The sequence below is a fragment of the Ixodes scapularis genome, unplaced genomic scaffold (genome assembly GCF_016920785.2).
Source record: "Ixodes scapularis isolate PalLabHiFi unplaced genomic scaffold, ASM1692078v2 PGA_scaffold8__174_contigs__length_109621045, whole genome shotgun sequence".
NCBI classification, from domain to species: Eukaryota; Metazoa; Arthropoda; class Arachnida; order Ixodida; family Ixodidae; genus Ixodes; species Ixodes scapularis.
Window position 1 is genome coordinate 31,270,264 of NW_024609883.1, and position 18,683 is coordinate 31,288,946.

Sequence of the window (18,683 nt, forward strand, 5' to 3'; positions counted from 1 at the left end):
TTTTTGGCATTGAAAACTTGTATGTCTCGATAAAATAAGGGTAAGCTAATCTAGAATTCACCCACATATACATTAATTCACCGCATAAAGGAGTGAATCGGTAGTGCTCTGCAAGAAGCCAAACTTGTTTTACAACAACTGTTGAGGTGAAGGCTCCACCAAACTCTGACTCAATTTAGCTCCAACACTGCTTTATATGCTGCAAAGTAACGCGAGACGGTGGTTCCAAAGCACACATGTGAGTTTATACACATTGTGTGGGTAGAAGGTGAATGTATTTTCATCAATCGGTCCTTTAGGGAATATGCATGTTTCTGAAATTTTGCTGAAATTTTAAGGGAGTAATGTTGGAGGGAGGGGCTAGATGCCTCACCTGAACTGAAGTGTTGCACTTGACCCCGTTAATTTTTTTTTATATCCGAGAAACCAATATTTTAACCTTTTTTTTCCCCCTAAAATAAGTCGTCTTATTAAAAAAGGCTTGAGGTACACCTAAGCACTTCTTATGAGTTGTAAATGCGAAAGCATGCACGCCGCTCTTCCACTCTCTTACGTGTGCGGCGTACTTGCGTCGACGATCGAGCTGGGGCGCGCTGGGCTTGGGCATGGAGCGGTGGAGCCGCTGCCTTGCGGACACGCAGCGCCTAGGGGTGGAGGTCATTGAAACTGACGCACAGCGGCCAATGGGAGCCTCATTGACGCGCGCCAGCCGATGGGACTGAAGCCGAAATCCATCAGCTTTACTTCGCTCCTTTGGGATCGGGGAAACTAGGTGCCGTGTCTAGGCCTTTTGCATGATTTCATGGCTGGGAGCTGGCTTCACTTGGAGAAAGGATTTAAGGTGCCGTTTGGCACGGCTCGCTCCATAGGACAGGTAATGCTTTTGCATAAAAAAAAAGAATGTTTTTATATAAAAATGTGAACCTTGTAGGAATTCGCGTACCACAGCCGATACGCCAGTTCCCACGTGGTCCGTCAACAACCCGAGTCCAGCCTGGTTCTTTTCGGGGAGTGGGGTTCCGCTCCCTTTTATTGGTTCATAAAACAAAATGCCCAAAAGACCCAATCTAAACTGCAAATACACGCAACATTAACAAAGATTCACACTCGCACGGAAAACCAAAGCTAAACACAAGGAGGCCCCCACGCCTTGTGACCCGTAATTACACAAGAGCAGTTGCTCGCACATGCCTGTTCTGGAGCCCCCCGGAGTCCTAAGAGGCTTTTTTCAACATGAGCCCAGATAAACGCCAAATTTTTGGTTGGGCTCGAGAAATAAATACTTAAAAACACAAAATCTTTGGGAGAAATATTGCCCCAAATCCCCCCCCCCCCCCCTCGAATTAAGAAGAAATAAAAAAACCTTGAAATCATGTAACCTTAATTTCTTCTCACGGTTCTATTCACTGCATAACAGTATCGCAACTCCGGATCTTGACATGCACGTATCAGCCCAACCTCTGAGTTCCACTGCCCGTTGAGCATTTGCGAGTTACCAACTGACCTAGTTTTTTTGTTTTCTGTAATAGTTTGTATATGTAGTGTATCTTGAGTGGGATATATTTTCTTACAGTGCTCTCGCGAAGGTAGTAGACCAATTAAAAGACTGTTGTGGCTGTTCTAATTAAGGCACTTTAAGTAAAATTTTGTATTAATGTTATGATACAAATATTCAGCAAACCAGCCCACACCCTTGCTTTGGCTGCTGTATAGGCAGAATACCTATGATGCCTGGAATGCATCTCCGGCTGGTGTCGGGCAATTGCCACATCCACTACCGCTGCCGCGACATCACCAAGATGGCAGCTGGTGATAGCACCACACTCGTTCGACGTCATTCGAGAGACCACCTTTTTGAACTCTAAGCACACCAGACGGAGATGCATTCCAGGCGCTGTACCCACGCCGTAAACAGATGGTGCCACCACTAAAGGGAGGGTGTTTCAAGTGGTTGCGCGTGTTGCTCTCAGTGCCGGCTCATCATCAGTCAGATGACGTCGACACGCTGCGAGGCCTTCAACCTGCTGCTCCTGCCGGTAGCCGCCTCGCTGGCCGCCTCCCTCTACCTGGACGTGGACGAGGCACTCCTACTCAAGGTCCTGGCCGTGGCCGTGACGCTGGCGCACATACACTACGGCGTCTGCGTGGTGAGTCCGGCCTCCTGGCGGCACCCGGGCCTCTTGGTACGATTCACGTTTCGGAAGTACCTCGGTGGCGTTGAGGCGAAGCGCTGGCCTACGGATCCCCAGGTGGCGGGTTTGAATCCCATTCGAGGTACCCACAACCGGTTGGTGGCTCGTGGCGGAGAAGGCACCGAGATTTCAGTTCCTGTCAAAAGGCCTCCGAGTGGTAGAAATTAATCCTCAATCCTTCGCCAGGCCGTGCCAGATGCATTTGGCACGTAAAACTCCCAAATTTGACAATTCTCGCTTCGTAAAGCTGCTGCCAGTTTCCCTTTCATTCCTGTTTCCATTGCGTCTTTCTCGCCTTTCGCGTCATGCAATGTTTAAAAACCGCATTTTAAGGCACAGCTGTGGCTTTGTGGCAAGAGGAAGAGCATGTTTAATGATATTGGATAAACTAAAATACACAGGATGCGTGTGTGATGTCAGCAGTGTTGGGAAGTACTTTAAGTGCCTTGTACTTTACTTGAAGTACATCTTTTGAGTATGTACTTGTACTTCACCTAAAGTACTTTCGGAGGAAAGTACAACTTCCGGCTTATACATTCTCCCAATTGGATCTCGTTAAATTTGTGTCACAAAATGATGCTTTGTCAATTCTGAAGAAGTACTGGGACTGCCCGGAAATTCGACTCTCATCAGAAGTGCTAGCAGACGACACATCACTCTGTTTGCGCTTTTGTACTTTTGTGCTGGGAACGGCTTTCCCACAGCATTTCAAACTCTCGCTACTTTTTGCTCGGACAGCGCAAGCGAGAAGGTTAAAAATATTAGGAGAGGACACTCATCCACAAGAGGAGTGCTTCTGGAAGCTACTGGGCTGACGTCCCAATTATATTCGCCGTCATTTCCGAGAATAACTGATGCACCCCTGATTACACCTAAAACAAAACATACCAGTTAAAAAAAACTGTAGGGGATTGAAAGGGTATCATGAATGACCGTGTTAAAAGTAATTGTACTGTGTACTTTAAAAGTACATTGTATTTATAATACTTGAAGTACATTGCACTCAGTGTGCTTACTATTATCATTGGAGTACATAACCACTCATTTACTTTGTATTTTCCTCCAGGTACTTTTTAAATTTACTTTACCCAACACTGGATGTCCTGTCATAGGATGTCATGGGTCATTCAAACTTGACACCGGGTGATGGGACCAGGGTGTCATGTGATGTCAGTCATGTGATGTCACAGTCATGTGATGTCATAATATCACTTCACATGATTTTGCATGACGTCACATGACATCCAAACTTGACATCAAGTCGTGTGATGTTGTGTGATGTCACGTGATCTGCACGTTGGTCAAGTGCATTGCTTGTCTCGTGAAACCCACCCCAATAACACATTCTGTGTTGAAACAAGAGAAACAAGTTTTGAGGCAAGTGTCGTGGCTTGCTAGAAACTTCGGTGATCTTGTCGAACGCTGCTAGAATGTCATCCTGGAAAGCAGAGGCAAAATGCTTGCATAACTGCTTTCGTCGAACCGAGGTGTCAGTTCAAGCACGATTGAAAATGGGCCAAATGTTTTGATTGTCTGAAGGTCATTTGTGGGCCTTCCTCTTAAACCAGGAAGGGAAAGAAAGGTTGTGGCAGAGTTGGAGACCTTTCTGCGCTTCTTCCCCTTCTTTGTTCTTCAGTCTTGGGATTCCACAATGTTGAGAGTTCATCCCCTAGCTTCTTTTTTGTTATATTTGTCAAGCTACACATCCTGATATTGAGTGTTTTTGCTCATTTAAACCTTTTGCTGCTACCGAACGTCCCTTTTGTGAACTCGAAGCTGAAGTGCAGTCTTTTCTGTGCTGAGGAACACTTTAGATTGCAAAGGTGGTTTACAGTTTTGCCCATGCATTTGGCAGTACCCTTTCGCCACATAATCTGTTCCTTTAATGGGGGCACGGCTAAATGCAGGCACTCCAGTTTACGGAAGCTGGGGGATGCTAGCTGCAGTAATGGGAGGCATGTTGCAGGCAGGCAAGCTTCAAGCTGTTTTGGTGCAAAACCTTATGGCCTGCTCTCTAGCCTCAACTAGCGTGAAGCCGCGTTTAACACTTACAGATCCCGTCGACTTCAACAGTAGAGTCAGCGTTATGCTCAGAATTGCGGTCCACATGGTTAAGATTTTCTGCGCATCACTTACTAATAGATTGCACACAAAGCCTAGTTCTGTATTTCGTCAAAGTATACAAGCTGCAGGCATTGACCCTATGGCGCACCGTGCATTCGCAAGGGCGCCCATCAAACCATTCTGCCAATCTTGGCCGCGAGGCAGCTATGTAGCTGCATCGCCTCAGACACGATCACATGGTCGTGTCGCTGCGGGGTCGATTGGGATCTCGAATTTGGCTCCTGACATGCCGCTTTCTCTCCTAGCCATTGGATGGGGCTGCAGGCGCCCCGTGGTGGGCGAGGAGAAACTTCCTCGCCCATCGATCGATATATACTCGGTGGGCCAGGGGCGAGAGCCTCTTAGAACTTCGGACGCCATCGAGCCCAGGCAAGTGTAGGGCGACCGGATCTAGGGTAATCGCGGGACACGAGGCCTGAAAGCCCTCTTTGTGTTTAGCTTTGGACTTAACGTGCGTTTGTAAATATTTGTGTAATGTCGCGTGTATTTGTAGTTTAGAGTGAGTGTTCTGTAGCGTTGTGTTTTATTGTACCAATAAACGGGGAGCGGAATCCCGCTCCGGTGAAAGAACGAGGCTGGACTCGGTTTGTTGAGGGACCATTTGTAGGAAATCGCGTACCGCCACCGATTTCCCATTTCCCACGTGTCCGTCAACAAGCCGAGTCCAGCCTGGTTCTTTCACGGGAGTGGGATTCTGCTCCCCGTTTATTGGTACAATAAAACACAACGCTACAAAACACTCAATCTAAACTACAAATACATGTGACATTACACAAATATTTACAAACGCACGTTAAGCCCAAAGCTAAACACAAAGAGGGACCCCAGGCCTTGTGTCCCGCGATTACCCTAGATCCGGTCGCCCTACACTTGCCTGGGCTCGATGGCGTCCGAAGTTCTAAGAGGCTCTCGCCCCCTGGACCACCGAGTATATATCGATCGATGGGGGAGGAGGTTTCTCCTTGCCCGCCACGGGGCGCCTGCAGTGCCATCCAGTGGCTAGGAGAGAAGGCGGAACGTCAGGAGCCGAATTCGAGATCCCGATAGACCCCGTGGCGACACGACCTAGTGATCGTGTCTGAGGCGAGGCAGCTACTTAGCTGCCTCATGGCCAAGATTGGCAGAATGGTTTGATGGGCGCCCTCGTGAGTGCACGGTGCGTCATAACCTGTATTAGTACTTCAAAGAGCAGGTCCTGGGACACGTACGATTGTCAAGCAATTAACCTTTTGCCACATTGCCCAAGCACAGAGGAGAATGCTGGGAATGTACTAGGTGCTGACACTGCATGCTTTTACTCTATCTGTATAAATGATTCCAAATAAATAGCCAAAATAAGGCACGGACAAACACGCATGCAAAAGGCCACACGTTCGAGATTTTTGCTTTAGAACAGATACTGCTGCAGGTGCCAATATGTGCAGTGTGCATAACTACACTCGCAGCACATTCCTTGGTGCTTGGGTAATTCGGCAAAAGGTATATCAAGAAGTGCCCACTTCACTCTTGAGGTGAAATATTTCTATGTCATTTTAACTAGCAGACCTTCCAACGCTTGTAGGTGCAGCAGATGTGCAGTCACTTCCGGATCCACTGCTTCTCCCTGAAGAAGAAGCCCCCCATCGAGTGACTAGGCGGAGTGCGGACCGCACTGTAGGCCCCTCCTTCTGCTGTGCATGCCCCCCAGGAGGGGCTCCCCCATTGGGCACGGTTGCCGGCCCGCCACCTACCAAAGAAAGTGCCTCTCCGCACGGTAGCGACGGCCGGCGGAAGGACGCAAGCGGCCCGTGGTACCTGGTGCCTCGGGCACGTGATGTCTGTGGCGGGCGGAACGTTCCGTCTGCTGAGGGGACAGTGCCGTAGCGACTGACAGTGAGTGCTCGTGCCCGGACATGCGCGGGGCTAGTCGCCACCGTTTCGTACGGCGGAAGGGTCGCTGCCGCGCCGAGGACGAGCCGCTCACGAACTGCTGAGTGTGTGACCGATCACAAACGAAGGACCGTGCTTTCGACGCCTTACAAATAAAGCATTTTTGTCGACTGTGCAGGCTGCAAGCCGGCCAGTCGGCGGTTTCTCGGTATCCTTCCGGAGCGTTTTTTTCCTGGCCGACGCGCGTGGCATCTTCCTTGTGGTCACTGGGTGTCCGGCTCTCTTGGTGTGCACACTGTCGAGGCCCAATTGCAGCGTCTAGAATGCTTCAGCCTCGAGGAATCTCCAGCCACTTTGAGATTTCCCATGCTAGAAAGCTCCCTTCTGGTCTTCTTGCAGCGAAACATGTAGGAAACTGTCGATTGTGCAGATTTATATAGTCTGGCTTTGAGCGATGCGTCAGTGCATGGCACGTGTCATGTTTAAGTTCAAAGGGCGATACAACAATTTTTGTACTTTCAGTAAAAACCGCTTAGAATTATTCCTTGGTGTTCATAACCTGTAGAACACACACTGTTTTTGTTTTTTTTTCTCCACACAAAGGCAGTCGCCAAAAAAGTTTAGAAAATGAGCAGCATTTTTTTTTACTCGCAGCCAGAACAAGCAGGCACACGATTTGGAGCCAATTATATTTTCCAACGTTTATTATCACCACGCGCTGAGGTTTCGAAAGTACATGACATCCAGTGAGTTCTAGACATTGTTAGGGTTCAGCTATTGCCATCATCGCAGTGATTGGGCACGGGCCACTACCTATATGCATGTCGATTCATTGATGGTCACTGCGGGAATTAAAAAACTTTGTGACGAAATCCTGGGGACCGCATTGTTGACGACGCTAACAATGCAATTTCGACAACTTTGTCATCAAGTTTTGCGAAGGAGAGACTGAAGGAAAACGTCCAATTTTATCCTTGAAATTAAGCGGCGACGAAGAAGAGACTGAAGGAAAACGTCCGATTTTATCCTTCAAATTAAGCGGCGACGAAGAAGCTTCTTGGTCAATGGCGTATGCAAGTATACTTTTGTCCCACTAGTGCCAATATGCTTGTGTAAAGTGAGAAGCATTCCTTCCAAATATTGTTGCACTGCCCCTTTCAACTGTCCGTATGCTCGGAAAGCGGCGGCATGCGGTTTAGAGAAGCTCGTTTTAGCGAACGCCTTTTTACCAACCCCGGTTTATCGAATGCCTTTATAGAGAACCCAGTTTAGAGAAAATGGCGATGAGCTTCCTTTTAGCGAATTTGGCCGCTGCGAAGCGATGTGTACGGGTAAATCGGGTGAGTTCACATTTTTGTAATGAGCCGCCGCAGACTGCCGCCGCGCAGCGGCGGGAGCGCAGCGGGGGGCATGGCTTAACACGCGCACCAGTGACACACGCGAGAAGTAGGAAAGCCCTTTTTTAAAAAGCGTCCCCTTTTCGATAAACGGCGTTTCTTTTAACTGAGGCTGCTTCCTCAAAACCGTGCTTCGATAAAACGTGCCCAATCTCTAAAACGTTCTTCGATGAAATGGCATTCGATCAACCGTAGTATACCCCACGGAAAGCACTTTACTTTTGGAGAATGCTGGATTGAGAGAACTGGTTTTACTACGGTTGATAGAATGCCATTTCGTCGAAGCACGTTTTAGAGAACGGGCAAGTTTTATCGCAGCACAGTTTAGAGAAAGCAGAGCCTCAGTTTAGAGAAATGCAGTCTTGTGTAGTAACGCGTTACTGTAATTTCGTTACTTTTTTGGTAACTTGTAACTATAACGAGTTACTTTTTAAAAATGTAACTTGTAACTGTAGTTCTATTACTTTTTCTTAGGTAACAATGAAAGTAACGACGTCACTTTTGTCGTTACTTTCCAGTTTCTTATGAATAATATATCACTGAACGAATACAATTTTGCCATTCTTTGCGCTTTCCGAATGGCATGTTCCGACATTTCGAGTGTCAAGTTATTTTTTGCACAACCTTGTGAATACGTTCTTTCTCGCCAGTCACGACCCGAATATAGCCACGTGTAGATTTGGTGAAAACAAAATGTAGTTATCTCCAGCACGCACTTGTACTTTGTGACTGAACACTTGCATCTTAGTATCTTAGTATCAAGTCGCCGTCGTAACGCGGTCGTGACGTCGCGTTGAGGACGACGCCGTTACGCGGCATCAAGTCGCCGTTGTGACGCAGTCGTGACATTGCGTCGCGTTGAGGGCGATGCCGTTACGCAACATCATCAAGCCGTCGTTATAACGCGGTCATGACATCGCGCGCCACATTGAGGACGACGAGGACGTGGCCGTCGATGCCAACGTGGACGTCGACAACCCACAAAACGTCAAACGTCACTATGACGTCACGTTAACGTCGTCCTGACGTCATCGTCAACGTCATGACGAAGCCTTGACGGCGTGCAACGTCGTCGCCTTCGCCAGCATCAACGCCGACACACAGTCACGACGAAGTCTTGATTTTGTGTGACGTCGTCGACGATGACGTCGACGTCGTGAGGCTGTTGGGTCGTCTTCGTGGCATCGAGTTGCGTCATGTCGACGACGTCAACGAACTGATACCAAGCGTCCTTATGACGTTGCATTGACAAGGACGCCGTCATCTTGACGTCCTGTGACGTTGTCGTCGTCGTAATCAGCGTCAACGTTGGACATCGTCGTCATTTGTCAAAGCAATATGACTTTAGAATGCAGTCTTGATGTCGTGTAAGGCACGTTGTCAATGTCGATGACGACGTTGACGTCAAGGCGTCGTCCTGATGTCGCATGGCGTTGTGATGACAAGGGAGGTCGCGGTGACTTTATGTATGTGACGCCCGACGTCTAGGTTGAGTAAAAAATATAATCCGGCGTTCCATCGTTTCTATGACCTTGACCAGTGTGCCGGTCGAGCTTGGCGTTGGAACGAAACGCGTTCTTCATAAAAAGTGGCTTGGATTAGCCGTTTTTTTCCACACACGGAGGTACCTAAATAGCACTCCAGTGGCCCCACTCGTCCTTTCTATACTTCGTCTCACCCTAGCATGGACTAACCGCGAAGGCTGTGCTAGCGCGAGCGGCCAGCCTTGCCTGCTTGACTAGAGCGCTTGCTGCACGAGTGCTCGTGCAGCCGTCGCGGCTTCATTCAAAGCGACTAGCTCGTACTTTTATCACGCGCGGCTAACAATAGTTCATACTAACGTGAGACGAAGTATAGAACACTCTAACGCTGAACTCGCACAACTCTATTTTGTATTTCGTCTTCTTCTTCGTCAATTAAACCAATAAAGAAAATTGACAGCTATAATCTCCTTGTGCAATTATAAAGCGCGAGGGACTGACACGGACATGAAGTAGACAGGACGGCGCTATTCCTGTCTACATCATGTCTGTGTCTGTCCATGCTCTTTGTAATTTCAGTATGTTGGACCAATTAGCCGATGAATTTATATTTTAGTATTAGGCCGGGTAAACAACTCTTTTTCTTACAAAGTGAGAAGTGGAGCAGTAATGCACTTATCGCAAGCCTAACAATATGTTTGGCTTCGGTGATCTCCCTGGTCATTTGGTTACTATGCCTATACCGTGATGAGAGATGGAGTACTAACACACTTATCGCAAGCCTAACAATATGTTTGGCTTCGGTGATCTCCCTGGTCATTTGGTTACTATGCCTATACCAAATACCCTGCACAGGAACCAAATGACCAGGGAGATCACCGAAGTGAAACATATTGTTAGGCTTGCGATAAGTGTGTTAGTACTCCATCTCTCACCTTTTCAGATAAAGAGTTAGTATACCTGGCCACAAGGAGATAATGGCGGACAATTTTGTGCATTGGATTAATACTGGATGTAGAAGAAAACAGACGAAATACAAAATAGAGTTGCGAGTTTAGCACGGTGTGTATGTTGCATTTTGTGTTTGCGCTAATTGTGTGCTGTGAAGTCGGTAACTTGAATAAGATGTTATTTGAATCGATAATCGGAAGTTATTGAAATTTGCACAAGCCTACCATAACGATTCAGCCGTGTAGTGGGGCCCAATTTATTATATTTTCAGCATTAACGGACCATATGGTGTACTCATGATCAAATTTTCGCCATATTGGGGGGTTGCCTTACCGACAGTTTCACCGTTTCACCCGAGAGACAATGGTCTCCTCGACAAAGTGGGAGTCGTAGATCTAAAATATGGTCGCATGGTGCAAGTCCAGTATGAACCCTTCACACATCGTCTTCGATAAAGACCGTTTACTGACCTGGATGGCCCAGTTGACTGCTTGAGTGACGAGTCTTGCGACCTCGTTACCGACAACTCCTTCTTCAGAATTTTGCGGCCGTCTTTCCTTTCTTCTTTGAGCCAAAACTAAACAGCAACCCACTGAGTGCCCAAATACATTGCCCTAATGTCGTGAAAACCGAGTTAAATGCAAATGCACCTTGTCCACAGCCAAAAGATGTGAACCCCCCCTCCCCCCAATATGTGGCTCCGAATGGCACGATGATAGCTGGTGAGAATTCTGCCTATGGCATACAGGGAGCATTCACCGGCGGCCATAGCCATGTGCGCAGCTGCCAAGAAGTGCTGACAGCGAGCTTCTACAGTTAGTTTGCAATGTGCATTTAATACCATCAAGATTTCCGGTCTTAGCAACCTATTAATGCATGCACTCTAAACATCGCCCTCAAACATGGCGTCCAATGAATACCCCTTATAAAGTGAAAATAAGTTTTGGCACAATTGGCACAAACTCCTTGCATTTTGGCAAAATGTAGTAGGATGTAGTGGAGTAAGCGCTTTGGTGCAGCAATCGCCCCGCTGCTCAGTATGTTCGGTGATTTGACGTTGCGAAACATCAGGAGGAATCAGCTTTGGCATCAGTGTTTCCTAAAGCGGCACATATTTCGTGCAATGTGCCACTAAACGACAGACTTGACCCGGTTTCACATGTTAAAATTTTACGCTCATTGAATGAAGCAAGTCGCAATCAACCTTTCCGACGGTGCCGCCAAGAATTGTTGTAGGCTTCTACAGTCAAACCCGTTTATAACGAACAGCAGGAAAAGCTATGATCAGTTCGATATATCAAGTAGTTCGATATGGCAAAAACCATTTACAACTAACTTCTATGATGCGTTCGTTGTAAGGCGAGAGCTTTTCTTTCTTTCTCATCTCTTCACCCACCACCCCCCCCCCCCCTTGTAACAATGCGCTATAACATTTTTTTTTTTTTCATGCAAGCAGAATTTTTTTTTTTTTTTAGCTTGTTGCCCTTTTTAAATCGCTTTTTTTCGTGGGCAAATGCTATGGGATGAAAAGTTTTTTTTTTCCGTGTGCGTTGTGGTCGGTTTGCCTTCCTGCATACCCGACCCCGAGGAATAACACGGAGCCAACAGTTTCAACAACAAGAAACTACATTTAATTGGACATGAACAAGACGATTAACATTGCTGCCGGCGGTGCCGGAGTCCAGGCAGCGACTCTCTGTGCGCCGCCTCTGATGCGCCTTATCAAGGCGGCGCACGCGATGTGTGCGTGGCTGGCGTGACGTCGCCGCCACGCGGGAAAAGTTCGGCACTCCTGCCTCTCAGTCGGGCAACTGGGCTGGGGAGCCGCCAGGGTGCCCACACTTCCCCCCCCTCAAGCTTCGTCCGGCATGTTGATGACCGAGACGATGTCGTGGGCGTCAGGGGGTGGATGGCGCTGCTGGGCGGACTGGCGTTGCAAGTCTGACCGGCGCCTGCTGAACAAGCGCGATGGCCCGTTGGAGGTCGCGCTCGCCAAGTTGGTGGACGCGTGCTCAGCGTAAGAGCAGCGGCTCGGTCAGCTCCAGCTTGTCATTTGAGCTCCTTGCTCAAGGCTCGACTGGCGGCCACCTCGTTGCTCTGGACCGTCTCCAGCAGGTGGCTGCTCTCCATGTGGTCCTTGATCTGAGCCAGCTGCCGCTCCATCCTGTAGAGGGTGGTGGCGGTCCATATGGTTCCCTGGGCCGCCCCTGGTGCGCCGACGTCCTTGGTGGCCCGGTCCACCATGAGACCGGCCGCCGTGTCGTTCCGGTGGCGGCTGTGGTGACGGTGTTGTCCAAGGGCCAGCTTCGTAGAAAAACAAGGAAGCAGACGACATGGGGCTCAGTTGAGGGTTGAGCCTGACGTTATCTTCGCACCCCTTCCAGAAAGTTTGAAATAACGGATCTGAGGTGGCTACACAATCTTCTCCCCCCTCTATTGAAAAGGGGGCAGATCCGTGGAAGTAGAAAACTACCCCCAAAATGCGAGAGAGGCCAAGGAGACAAAAAAAAAAAAAGATTCCTCTCTCTTTGGTGTCACCGACGTCGCAGGTTATACCGTCGCCTTGGTGGAGACAAGGGGGTTTCCGGAACGGGACTGCCATCAGTGTCGTTCCGGCCCTGCGAGGAATCTTCGTCTTCTGCTTGAAAAAATCGTTTAAGGTTGGTGACATGAATAGGTCCGGTTTCCTCACTAGACTCGCAGTGAACTAGTTTGTAAGTGAGCGATGAGCACTTTTTATGCACGCGAAACGGACCTTCCCACCTGTTGGCGAGGGAGGCTGCAAAGCCTCGAGCGGCGTCACTCAGTGTGTGAGTACGCCGGAGTACAAAATCTCCCACCTCGAACTGCAAGTCACGTCGGCCCTGGTTGTACTGTTCTGCCAAGGGCTCTGACTCGAGATTGGTTGCATGAGACCGGGGGGTTGACCACCATGTGGTTTTGCCTTCTGGCACACCGAGCAGCTACGAGCATATCGGAGCACATATTGCCTCATGCCTGGCCAGGTAGCAATTTGGGATAACTTTTCCTAAGTCTTGCTCCCACTGCTGTGTCCTGCCAAGGCAGAGTCATGCATGTATCGGATGAAAAGCTTACGTAGCTTGCGGGGTATCACGGTCCGGAACGCCGACAGGCAAGACGTCTGGCACCGTGGTGAAGTGGGCTGCAGTGGTCGGGTTAGGGATGCAGTCCTCCCGTTTGGTAAACGGAGTCGGCTCCGGTTGTTGTCCCAGCCGGTATCCACCACCAGAAAAGTCGAGCGTCTTGCTTTCGCCTGTAATGAAATCTCGGCCCAAGATCACAGGTACCACGAGTCCTGGCAGATAAAGAAATTGCAGACGCCGCTTCTTTCCATTAAACCGAATCTGCAGCCTCACGGCTCCTCCAGCTGTTATCGCTGTACCAGAAGCTAGCTGCAAACGGGTTTCGCACTCCCGGAGGCTTATCTTTTTTGCTTTGCAGAGTTCGAAAACGAAATCCCCTATGAGCGAGATAGCGGCCCCAGAATCCAAAAGTGCGGCAATGGGAAAATCGAGCAGTGAAATCGTCATGTGCGGTTCAATGATGTTAGGCTCGGGCTGGATTCGACATACCGATGAAATCTGTGCCACGGCCTCACTGCTTCCAGGGACTGCAACGGCCGTCGGCGAGTGGCTGTCTGGTTGCAGCGTCGCCGGCCGTAGTAGTTTCCCTGGTTCTGGTTCCGGCCCTTTGCCACCGTCTCGTGCCACCTCTTGCTTGTAGTTTCCAGAAGTCTTGGACACTGGTTTCGGTGATGGCCGGGCTGCTCGCAGTGGTAGCAGCAGTCCGACGACAGTTGCCTGCTTAGGTCACCCGCACCGAGGTGCCCGTCGGACCGCCTCCAGTGATCGGATAAGGAACCACTATGGGAGGGCCTCCACCAGGCTTGCGACTGGCTGTTGTGGGGAGGGCTTGTTCCGTTGCGGCGGGGGTCAATGCTGCTGGGCTGCAGGTTTGCGACCGCACCGTGCCAGTTTTCGCCAGCACTTGCAGGAACAGACTGATGAAGATGGTTCGCTTGAGTGGTGATCTCCGTTGGGCCCCAGCTTACAATAGGGCATGGCCAAAGACCTCCCACCTGTCGTGGCGACCCCCGCCCGAAACCCTCACGAGCCTCGCTGCGACCTCTGGGGACCTCTCGGGGAGAGTTAGGCGAACATATGCTTATCCCGCACGGGAGATCACCATGCATGCCACGCCAACACTCCTGGTTGACATGGTGGGGAAGGGAGGTCTCGTTCGGACAGTCCACTCAGGGCCCTGCCATGCGCATGCCGGTTCGAGCGCGTACTTGGCTGGTGGCGGCGGCATGTAGTTCCGCTCGGCATGAAGAGCTTCCTCGATGAGGCGGGCGCCCCGGGCTAGCTCTTCAAGGGTCGCAAAGGTGCGGTTGATCAGGTAGCCATGGTACCTGGGGTGACACTGTCTTCTGACCCGAACTACTCTGTCCGATTCTGGTGACTTTGGGTCCGCCCTCTTGAAGAGCTCTTGCTCTTCAAGCAAGAGCAACAGACCAACTTTCAAGCGGAGCAACGGAGCAACGTAACGGACCAGACTTTCATCCAGGTGCTGCGTCCTGCAAGCATTCCTGCAAGCACAAAAAAAGAAACGCCCCCAAAAACCCAACACAAGCGCGCAAAACGATTGCCGCAGTCACAAAGACACAGTCACAAACACGCCAATACAACAAACGTGGACATGACGGAAGCACGAAACAACGATAGGAAACACGGGGTATGGGAAAAAAAGCTTACCGAAAGAAAAAACCAAGCCCCGTGAAATTCCTGCGAGTGGGTAGCATACCACGGTTGGGCGCCATTGTGGTCGGTTTGCCTTGCTGCATACCCGACCCGGAGGAATAACACGGAGCCAACGGTTTCAACAACAAGAAACTACATATAGTGGGACATGAACGAGACGATTAACATGGTTACCACCGGTGCCCGAGTCCAGGCAGTGACTCCCTGTGCACTGCCTCTGATGCGCTTTATCAAGGTGGCGCACGCGATGTGCATGTGGCTGGCGTGACGTCGCCGCCATGCGGCAAAAGTTCGGCACTCCTGCCTCGCAGTCGGGCAACTGGGCTGGGGAGCCGCCAGGGTGCCCACAGCGTACAGGTTTATTTTTAGAGCGCAGCTCTTAGGGGCCCGTTCCCGGCTTGAGCGGCATCGCCGTCGGCGTAACCGAGGTCATCCCAAGGTAACGTGACCCCTCCCCAAGGGTCACGTGACTCCCCAAGGTCACCCCAAGGTCACGTGACCCCTTCCCCAGGGTCACGTGACACCCCAAGTCACGTGACCCCCGATGACGTCATCAGTGACTTCACTGATAACGTCACCGGCATCCGCATCGTCATCATTACTGATGACGTCACCGGCATCCGCATCGTCATCATCGCTGATGACGTCATCAGTGACGTCACTGATGACGTCACCGGCATCCGCATCGTCATCATCGCTAACGACGTCATCAGTGACGTCACTGATGACGTCACCGGCATCCGCATCGTCATCATCACTGATGACGTCACCGGCATCCGCATCGTCATCATCGCTAACGACGTCATCAGTGACGTCACCGGCATCAGTGACGTCACTGATGACGTCACCGGCATCCGCATCGTCACTGATGACGTCACCGGCATCCGCATCGTCATCATCACTGATGACGTCATCAGTGACGTCACCGGCATCCGCATCGTCATCATCGCTGATGACGTCATCAGTGACGTCACTGATGACGTCACCGGCATCCGCATCGTCATCATCATTGATGACGTCACCGGCATCCACATCGTCATCATCGCTGATGACGTCATCAGTGACGTCACCGGCATCCGCATTGTCATCATCACTGATGACGTCACCAGCATCCACATCGTCATTGTCATCATCACTGATGACGTCATCGGTATCCGCATCGTCATCGTTACTGATGACGTCATCGGCATCGTCACGTGACCCCCCTAGGTCACGTGACCCCCACCCAAGGTCACTTGACCCCCCCCAGTACCCTTCCCTCCTCCTCCTCAAGAGCTGCGCTCTAATTCGGCGTTACAGGGAGTTGTAAACGGCTTTCACTTTTTAGCTTTCTCCCCTTCTGAATGCTTCTCTTCGCTCAATTTTGTTCGTAACTTGAGCTTTTCGAATCTTTTCTTTCCTACTTCTTTTTTTGGGAAAGGGACAGACTAGAAGACGATTGTTTGCACGTTTCTGAAAGCATTCCGGGGGGGGGGGGCTTCAGGGAAGTTTGATATAGCCAATATGTTGTTCGTTATAAAAACTACTTTTACATGCATTTTTATTTTTATTTTTCGTGAGTTCAATATCGACAATAATTCGCTGTACGTGGGTTCGTTCTAAACGGGTTTCCCTATAGTGTGCGAAAAAAACTGAAAACGACTGGGAAAAATATGGGCATTGCAAGCGAGCCATTGGCTTGCCAGGGGGCGGCACAGCTAGTAAGTTTGTTCGTCCAAATCCTCGGTGCGCTTCCTTTTGCATGTAACGAGAAGTCCTCTATGCCCAAGGTACATTTTTTGCGCGGTTGGAAAATGGCAGTGAAACGGCCAACTGAGCTAACAAGTCGCCATGTTTTTGTAGAGCTCGGTCACGAAGCACGTCACCTGCAGCGATTGTTGGTAGAATTTAACAAATGCAAAATGCAATCTGTATCGAGGGGCTCGCTACAAGCGACGAGGTAAACTCTGAATGCGTAGTTGATTGCAACCGCCAGGGAGGCGTCATTAAAAGCGGCAAAGAGCGACGCAGGCATTCGAGAAAAGAAAGTTAGTATATTCTCACTGCAAACAACACTCGTTGAAAAGCACAGACATTGTGAAAACAGTTTGCTGTAGTTGACAGTCCTTTCACAGGTTCCATTGCTTGAACCCGGGAAAGCCTCCTTGTTTAAAGCACACCGCATGCGGAGGCGTCGAGCCACCGTCGTTGCCGTTGAGATGCACACACGGAGAGCCGGGCACGTAACAAAGTGTCCTTGCTGTTCCGAAGCGAAGCATCCACGGCGCAAGCTCCGTCCAGTTTTCGTACGGTGCTGCACCCCGCACCACACTTGCACCGGAGAGCGTAAATGTAAAGGTGCACCAAACGGGACTTGGACTGCTTAAATAAAGCAACAAACGCGTTTATTTCCCCCGTAACAGCCAAACAGGAAATGTTATTTAGAACGGAAACACAGTCCTAACTTTGACACTAAACACGGAAATTGAGCCCGAAGGAAAAATTCCTTCGTGGCAGAGATGGAAGTTGCATCAGGCGTGCTCTCGACGATAAAGCTAGGGATTAATTTATGATCACAATATTCATATACGGGGCGTTCGATTTCAATTCAGACAGGTTAGTTTAAAAAGAGCCACAAAAGATAGAAAAATTCGGCGCGTGCAGGCATTATATTGCCTGGAGGAAATGATAAAAGGGGACAATCCTCACGATGAGTCTTATCACTAAAACTCATTAATTAACCTTTTAATGAAAATAAACATATGGTCTTAATGAGAAACTTGCTGAGCGTCACCCTAAAACCTCTAAACCAGTCAAATCTAGAAATATTTGAAGCACGTGGTATACGTGGGGGTGTGCTAAAGTTTTTATTCGCACAACAGGCGTGACGCACTGGTGGTAGAACACAGCCTGTGAGAGGCACTTTTCTTGCTCTGCATCACTCGCGCATCTGGTTTGTTCACGGGCGAGCTTTTTGAGCTTAAACTTGGCTATCCGGTTTACCTGCTCCCCCAGCTGCACACCGCAGTATTCAAACGAGTGCAGCCTATCTTAAAACTCAACTGGAAGAAAGTATACTGCCCTGCACTTTTCTTCACAGGTGCAGGTAGATCAAATGAGCCCACAAAATTCTATCAAAATAAGTGTGCGACTTTTCAAATTTACTTTTATATCAGGTTTACTATCGTTTCAATTGTCTGGGATCGAACCACAGTGATATATTTATATAGTTTTCACTTCGTAAGTGTTTTTATGAAAACTTGTTGACGAGCGTTTCTGTATCACGCCGAAAAAAAACAGTCACCTAATCAGACCGACGAAGGACCTGCCACGTCCAAGACGTTTCTGTCCCTATCCCCGTCTCCTCAACGATCAAGGGCAGTATTATTTCGCTCTATTATGTAGAGTTCCTTTTCCATATTTGGCTGTCTGGAAGGAAGCAAAAAATAGCTGCCGTCCCATTTACGGCAAACCCAAGTCCCGTCTAGCGCGCCTCCCCCCGTGGGGCACCGGAGCGAGTCCTCGGCCCCGAAGCGTCCCCCTCCTCCGGTCAGTCCGGGCTGGAGGTGGCTCTGAAGCGCAGGATGCAGGAGTAGACCTTGAGGGCAGGCCCCAGCTTGAGCCGCAGCGTGCGCACCAGGTCGCCCTGGCCCAGCAGCAGCAACGCCTCCCCGTCGATTTGCTGCGCACGCACGGGCAAAGGTCACAACTCTCGCCCCCGTGCTACGTTTGTTTACTGGCATCGTGACGACAGCTATGCATAAAAAGAGGGACAACGTACCATCTCCGATGGCAGCAGAGACCTTATTCAGCGACAAACCCTGTTATCAATCAATCGATCAATCCACGTTTTATTCTGCCTTAAACAGTTGGTAAGGCCTTGGGAGGGTTACACTTGCACGAAGTGGA

General features: G+C 49.7%; 2 protein-coding genes across 2 annotated transcripts in view; one reads left to right on the top strand and one right to left on the bottom strand.

Moving 5' to 3' along the window:
- The window catches only part of LOC8031077 (ethanolaminephosphotransferase 1), a 32,129-nt gene extending 25,733 nt beyond the window's left edge, over positions 1-6,396 (top strand). Inside the window, exons 8-9 of the mRNA XM_029969305.4 lie at positions 1,971-2,147; positions 5,878-6,396. Coding sequence (XP_029825165.2) covers positions 1,971-2,147; positions 5,878-5,946 — 246 coding nt within the window. The 3' untranslated portion in view covers positions 5,947-6,396. The remainder of the gene's footprint in view (positions 1-1,970; positions 2,148-5,877) is intronic.
- Positions 6,397-16,808: 10,412 nt separating this feature from the next.
- LOC8031076 (lethal(3)malignant brain tumor-like protein 1) overlaps positions 16,809-18,683 on the bottom strand; it is a 47,759-nt gene continuing 45,884 nt past the window's right edge. The window contains 1 exon segment of the mRNA XM_042286947.1: positions 16,809-18,456. Within this exon segment, the coding sequence (XP_042142881.1) occupies positions 18,325-18,456 (132 nt within the window). The 3' untranslated portion in view covers positions 16,809-18,324.